General features: G+C 38.2%; 1 protein-coding gene across 1 annotated transcript in view; it reads right to left on the bottom strand.

Moving 5' to 3' along the window:
- Positions 1–7,500, bottom strand: part of LOC143028937 (transmembrane protease serine 9-like) — a 35,179-nt gene that overhangs the window by 24,875 nt on the left and 2,804 nt on the right. Inside the window, exons 4-7 of the mRNA XM_076191290.1 lie at positions 6,751–6,842; positions 6,118–6,224; positions 4,288–4,438; positions 3,508–3,689 (exon numbers count right to left, since the gene is read on the bottom strand). Coding sequence (XP_076047405.1) covers positions 3,508–3,689; positions 4,288–4,438; positions 6,118–6,224; positions 6,751–6,842 — 532 coding nt within the window. The remainder of the gene's footprint in view (positions 1–3,507; positions 3,690–4,287; positions 4,439–6,117; positions 6,225–6,750; positions 6,843–7,500) is intronic.

Genomic DNA, 7,500 nt, shown 5'->3' with positions numbered 1-7,500 from the left:
TCTCCTTCATTCTTATGTTATGTTCTTATGTTGATTCTACAACATTTCGTTCGTTACAGCTTTTTCAAGTACATAGACAAGGAATATAAACTCTTTAGTATATATGAGAGCCTCCATGGCTGTCTAAGCCAGTGGTGGGCAACCTTTTTAAGGTGCGGGTGCCAAAATCATCCAAATCTTTGATAAAGTGTTTTCTCACGTCCCCTCCATTCACTTTCCAGAGCACCAATCCGCCTCACAGCGCAGTATGCGGTTACCAAATGTCATACAAAAGAAGTTGGAGATTTATTTGTTTATCTTTTTCAAAGGCGAGCTCTGAGTTTCAGATGACAGAAAAAAAAGTGCCAAGTTTGGCACGCGTGCCAAAGGCTGCCCACCCCTGCTTTATGTACTTCAAACAACTTCTGAGAGCTGAATGTCATTCCTTCAGTAAAATCTTCTTCACGATTTCTATTTCTATTTTATCTTTTTATTATTATTATTATTATCATTATTAAAAGCCTTGGTATATGTATGTATTATTATTATTATCATTATTATCATTATCATTATTATTTTCTTTTTTTTTATGAAGCTGTCGGTGATTACCATATTTAACCACACTCAGTTATCTCCATACGGAGAGCCTTAATCAAAGTTAATTTAAACTTTTCCTTGGCTAAAGGTACCAAATTAGGAGCCTACGCCAGGAGGCGCTGAATAGCTGCGGCCGAAGCCGTCACCTGTACCCTATGATGCGCTTTAAGGACTGCTGGGGGATGATAACTAACAGTCACTGCATGTAATCGGAGGGAAGTGAGTGCGGGATTCGAGCCCACAACTGAAGGAATGCGAGGCCAGCACGCTTCATATGATGCCACCAGCGCATAGGGTAACAGAGACAGTGCTTAAGTATCCCACAAGGTATGGAGGGATCAACCAGCCTCTTTAACAAAGAACAATGTACAGTGGAAATTCCACATACAAAGATATATATATATATATATATATATATATAATACTCAAATACGAAAACTATTCCTACCTATTTTTTATATATGTCATGGGTCAGACCTAAATGTCGGTTACAGTACATAAAGTACATATTGTACATGTAGTACATATACATATATAGTACATATGTAAGTACAGATAGTACATATAGTACATAGGTCATAAAACCAGAAGTCAAATGGAATGGTTTTATTATGGATGAAAAAAGCGCACACAAAGTGTAATGTCTATAACGATGCTGTTTACTTGTCCTTACCCTTGTAACCCATCAGGTGTTATCTGTCTTGCCTCTCATTAATCCTTTTAAGCCTAAACTCAACCGCGGAAGTGTCTTTTATTGTACCTTTGACTAAACCCCGGTTCAGCACAAGATCTTTTTCTGATTTTGATAATGTGTCAGCTCATTTGAAGATTTCTGTTTTTTCATGTCGGCTTGGCCTGTCTTCGATCTCAAAAAATCTCCTCAGTTGCTGATGTCAAACTCGCCTCTCTCAACCCTTGAAAGGAATCTGGTAACAACCTCTAATCATGAAGGTGGCAATGATATTGCAAATTCAAATACATAGATTAACAGGGTGACAATAGATTTGCTTAATCATGAATATGTGGAAATGTATATATAAGCATATACACACAAAAATGGGAATACACACTCAGACTTACGCACACACACACGCACACACACACACACACACACACACACACACACACACACACACACACACACACACACACACACACACACACACACACACACACACACACACATATATATATATATATATATACACACACACACACACACACACACACACACACACACATACACACACACACACACACACACACACACACACACACACACACACACACACACACACACACACACACACACACACACACACACACACACACACACACACACACACACACACACACACACACACCTATATGCATTATCTGTACATATGCATATATACACAGACATGACAGAATTGAATAGACACCAAGAAAAATGCATTTCTGCTCTTATTTAATGCTTAATGTTATTCAAATTTACCTAATATGTTATATTTACCTAGATTTATGTTTCAGATTACATACAAGATTAATCAAGCATGCCACGAACCAAAGGAGCAGTAGACCTATCTGAATTTCAGCGAGGTCGTATTGTGGGTCAACATGAAGGTGGACTTAGTCAACGCAAAATATCTGAAAATCTGTCAATACCCCTTTCTATTGTTAATAGAATGATTGTAGAATTCACCAGAGAGGGCAAGAAGGGCACAAAACCTCATTCAGGTCGTCCCGGGCCCTCAGAAAGAACCTTGCGTCTTGTCAAAAGAAATGTCGAAGAGAATCCACGTTGCAAGGCCTCTGACATAGCAGCACAAGCTGATGTCAGTCCCAGAACAGCTGTCGCGTATCTCCACAAGCTTGGTTACTATGGCAGAGATGCAAGAACGAAACCACTCCTTCGTCCAGCCAATATTAAGCGCAGAAAGGATTGGGCTGTTGAGATGGTGGAGAGACCTGTGGCCTTTTGGAGCATTGTCATTTTCTCTGATGAATCATAATTCACATTATTTTCTGACAGTGGAAGAGTGTGGGTCTGGAGACTGTAGTCAAGAGTTTGACCTCAAAAGACTGCAGCCAACAATGAAACATGGGGTCATTTCAATAATGGTGTGGGGTGCAATTCGGAGTGATGGTCGATCAGAGCTTGTGGAGTGTCAAGGAAACATCAATTTAGGCAATTGTTTTCCTATATTAAAGGAAGGACTCATTCTAATATTCTACAGTGGTAGAATGAGTATAAATGTCTTCCTATTTAAGGAAGATGGAGCTCCTTGTTACACTGCTCCAGCAACACAAAATTGATTGAGCCAAAATGGGATCAGGAAACTTCCATGGCCAAGTCAATCCCCGTATATGAACCCTACTGAACATCTCTAGGGGTATATTAGACCGACAACTTCGCAAAAAGAAGAGGAAGCAATCTTCAAAGCCCGAACTTTTAGGATTACTACGGGAAACATGGTAAGAAATCCATCAAGATGATATTCGCGAACTAATCACCAGCATCCCTAGAAAGGTCTTTGCATTGAAAAAAGCAAAGGGGATCTCAACCAAGTATTAGTTATTCACATTGTGACAATTTATAAGCACTTTAATTGTATCAATTGCTTGTTTGATAAATCAAACTATTTCTCTTGGTGGCTATTCAATTCTGTCATGTCTGTGTACTGTATGAAAGAGCTGACTACATAAGATTTAAGCAGTCATTTCTGTAATCAGGAACAAGACGTCTGTACCTCCTTAAGTAACAAATCACTCATTTATGAGAGGAATGTATAAATACAAGAAAATTTATTTTTTTGTAAACTTATTATTTTCACATTCTATAAGTTTTCATAATTTCTGAGTTACTTATAGCCCTTGTATTCTTTATATTTTATTTTCTATTATTTTTCATTTATTAATTAATTTATCTATTTATTTTCTATTCTTCCTACATGTGACTTTGGATCCATTCCACGAAATAGGAGACTTCGGTGTAGACTGTCGGGTATTCAGGACGTGCACAGCCGTAACCCCAGGAGACCACACCGGCGAGATACTTAGCTCCTTCTTCGCCAGTACACGTCAAAGGACCCCCAGAGTCTCCTTGGCAGGACCCCTCACCTGAAGGACTCCTGCAAATGTAAATGATTCTTGTGTGAGTCAATCCATCAATTGTTGCCTCGAGTGGCTGGCAACGATCCGGAATATTGATAAACTGATTTTCTGGGCTAGGCTAGTGGCTATCACCGGTCTTCTAAGGCCAAACTTTAATAAAACAGCAACAAAACCAACACTACAAGAACCACCACCAACAACAATAACGTCATTATCAACAACAAAATCAACATTATCATCAATAACAACATCAACAACAACAAAATCAACATCATCAATAACATCAAGAACAACGATATAAAAACATCATCATCATCATCATCATCATCATCATCATCATCATCATCATCATCATCATCATCATCATCATCATCATCATCATCATCATCATCATCATCATCATCGTCATCGTCATCGTCATCGTCATCGTCATCGTCATCATCATCATCATCATCATCATCATCATCATCATCATCATCATCATCATCATCATCATCATCATCATCATCATCATCATCATCATCATCATCATCATCATCATCATCATCATCATCAGCAACACCAGTGACAGCAACAAATCCATATCAATGTCCCCCTACCATCACAGAGACTTACCCTGCACACATCATCGAGCCGTATATGAACTCGTCCGGGTAGGACTCCACACAGACGTCATGCGGAAACGCCTCAAGGGTTACGAACTGAAGAACGTCGGCAGGAGGTCCTACTTCGGAGGTCTTGCCCCAGCCCGAAACAGTGCACTCTCCTGTAGGAGTCAAAGGTGGTGTCTATCTATCTACTTTGAGACATTGTGGCAAGTTGAAGAAGGTGGAAAAAAGAAGGCGCGGGTCTAGTTCCGAGTTAACTCTGACCGGTTTCGCTATAATCTTCTTCAGAGGAATGCTGACGATATGCATTTACGAACCGACTCCACGTTCCCGCTATGTAGTAAGGACTCGCTGGTGGTCGGGCATAAGCATATTAAAATGCCAATTTGAGGGGCAGTAAGTGTTGTCCAAAATTTGTAAATGTACCTGTAAAGTCTAAATGGTGTAAAAATGTTGTGGGAAACCCAAAAATGTTGCTGTGAAGATCTAACTCTAGAGAAATAGATCTCTTGCCCCTTATGAGGGGATTACTGAAACAAAGTGGATTGCTGTCTGTGTTGTGTGACAGTGGAGTCGTTTCTTTGCCACTGGATAACAAGAGGAAACGAGCAGCAATGCATAAAAAAAAAGAAAAAAAAAAAGGTAAATAAATAAATAGATAAATAAATAAATAAATAAATAGATATGAATAAATAAATAAATAAATAAGTTAATGGATATATAAATAAAATAAACAAAAATGAAATATAAATAAATGAATAAACAAACAAGTAGATAAATAAGTAAATATATGAATATATAAGTAGATCGACGTGTAAATAAATGAATAAACAAATACACAAATAAAAAGTAAACAAATAAAAACAAATGAATATATAGATCAGGTAAATACATAACTAAATAGATATGTACATAGATATTAATCTTTTTCAACCACATTAATTTTTCACTTTAGTTCCATGTCATCACGATCGAGACTGACAAGGAGCTCGACGGAGACATATACGGAAACTGATACGTAGTGAAGCCAATGTCTCGAGCCCAGCTCAGACGTAACAAGTGAAGTGGTTTAAGTCACTTTTCACTTGTTACGTCTGAGCTGGGTTCGAATCCTTGGCTTCACTGCGTATCAGTTTCCGTATATGTCTCCGTCGAGCTTCTTGTCAGTCTCGATCGTGATGACATGGTATTAAAATGAAAAATTAATGTGGTTGAAAAAGATTGATATCTATGAACTGGGGACGAAATAAATGAACAAATGAATGGATAGATAATTCAGTAAATCATATATATAGATAAATAGATCAATAGATAAATAGATGAACAGATATATCGATGAGCAGGTAAATAACATGGATTGATAGATTGATAGAATAAAGAAATAAGAACTTTTTGTTTGATTTTTTATTCTCTGAAGTCTTGTCTGAGTGGGGAAGTAATATATTTTAACTCAATTTTTTTTTATGATTAACAAAGTTCCCTCAACCTTGGGCCTACTCATAAGACGCCTACATCATCTCTGAACTTCACCGTTGATTCTATTCTTGAAGATCTCAAGGGTGGTGCAGGCAAGGTCATCATATTAAGACAGCAAGACAGAACTCGTAGCAATGGATTTGAATCGGACAAATTGAAGTTTGAGAAGGAAATAAACAATAAATGGTTTACCAACAGAGTGATTAACGAACGGAATAGGCTTAGTAACCATGTAGTGAACGCTTAGACAATTGGTTATTTTAAGAGAAGATTAAAGGACTTTACGGATGGGGATGACAAGTGGTATAGGCCTTATGGTCTCCTGAACTCTCCTCCATTCTTATGTTCTTATGAGACTCACCTTCGGATGTCATGTTGAGGAGGGGAAGTTCGAGGCTGTCAACGAACTCGGACACTTCGAGGCTGGCCTCAAGGTGCACCAGGGCTATGTCATTTTCGAGACTGTCGCTGGAGGAGGAGAAAAAAAAGAGGAGAAGGAGGAGGAGGAGGAAGAGGAGGAGGAGGAGGAGGAGGAGGAGGAGAGGTAGGTGCTTAGAAGTCTCAACATCTGTATATTTTTTTTTACAAGACTCCATCTTGAAGTACACACTCATTCTATACCCAAACTTGCGCCCGGTTCCCACTGGGAACATTCTCGTCAACTTGTGCGTCCACACTAGTCAGAACGACTCCGTTTACGATCTTTCGTTTTTCTAATATTCAAAAGTCAAATTACCTTTGTGTCGTATAATGAGAATCTGATTGACGAACTGAGAGAAGTTAAACCTATACGAAAGTTAAACACGTTGGTGAAATGGTCTAAGGGAAGTCTAGGAAGTCTAGGAAGTCTAGTAAACAAAGTCTTTGTCTAGCTATTCAAATTCACAAAAGTTGACTGAAGTTTGCACATTGTAAAGCAAGTGTTAGTGTGGACTTTATACTCCACCCTGGCCTCACTGCGCGCACTCTGCGACAACGATCCATCTTTACTCACCCGTTGAAGAAGGGATGCATGTGGATGAAGTGGATCTTGGCCACTTGCTCCTCCACCTCCTCCACTTTTAGGTTATGTTTCCCAGCCACCACCTGGAATATCCGACCGACGAAGTGATTTGAGACTTTAATTGAAATAAAAGAAAGTTAAATAAAAACAATACAACCAGCGATTGAATGTTCTAATACACTGGTAAGATAGACTGAATATTCCACTATCGGAGAAAAGAAAGATATTTGAAGATACGTATATTGCGATCACTATCTGTGATCCTCTTCAGCGTAAAGAGTATCACAGTGATCGTAATATACGTATCTTCAAATATCTTTCTTTTCTCCGATAGTGGGATATTCAGTCTAAAACAAAACAAAATAAGATAAAGTTGTCTTGTGGCAGCCAGAATACAAATATATCCAAATGTTTCTGCAACAGTACGAAAGGAAAGAAACTTATTTTCATCTAATGATAATTATCCCTAGAACAATAGTTCCCAGACTGCGGGTCATGAACCAAAAACATCATGAGCCTTTTTCTGGGGGTCATGAAGGGTCCTACTGTATGTACATTCAGTCACACAGACACGCATATTGATTTGTTTGTATCAAAAAAGCAAATACACCCTTCCCATTAAAATACACGATTAAATCAATCATTGTTGATAAATATTAATACACATTAATAAACATTTTTTGTTCTTGTTCTCGTTGCTTTGATTAATCTTTTAGATTTTGAAATGATACATCTACGATT

This window comes from Oratosquilla oratoria, chromosome 10 (genome assembly GCF_046742065.1).
Source record: "Oratosquilla oratoria isolate Oo_2021 chromosome 10, ASM4674206v1, whole genome shotgun sequence".
In the NCBI taxonomy this organism is placed as follows: domain Eukaryota; kingdom Metazoa; phylum Arthropoda; class Malacostraca; order Stomatopoda; family Squillidae; genus Oratosquilla; species Oratosquilla oratoria.
This window is presented reverse-complemented; position numbering and strand designations above follow the sequence as displayed.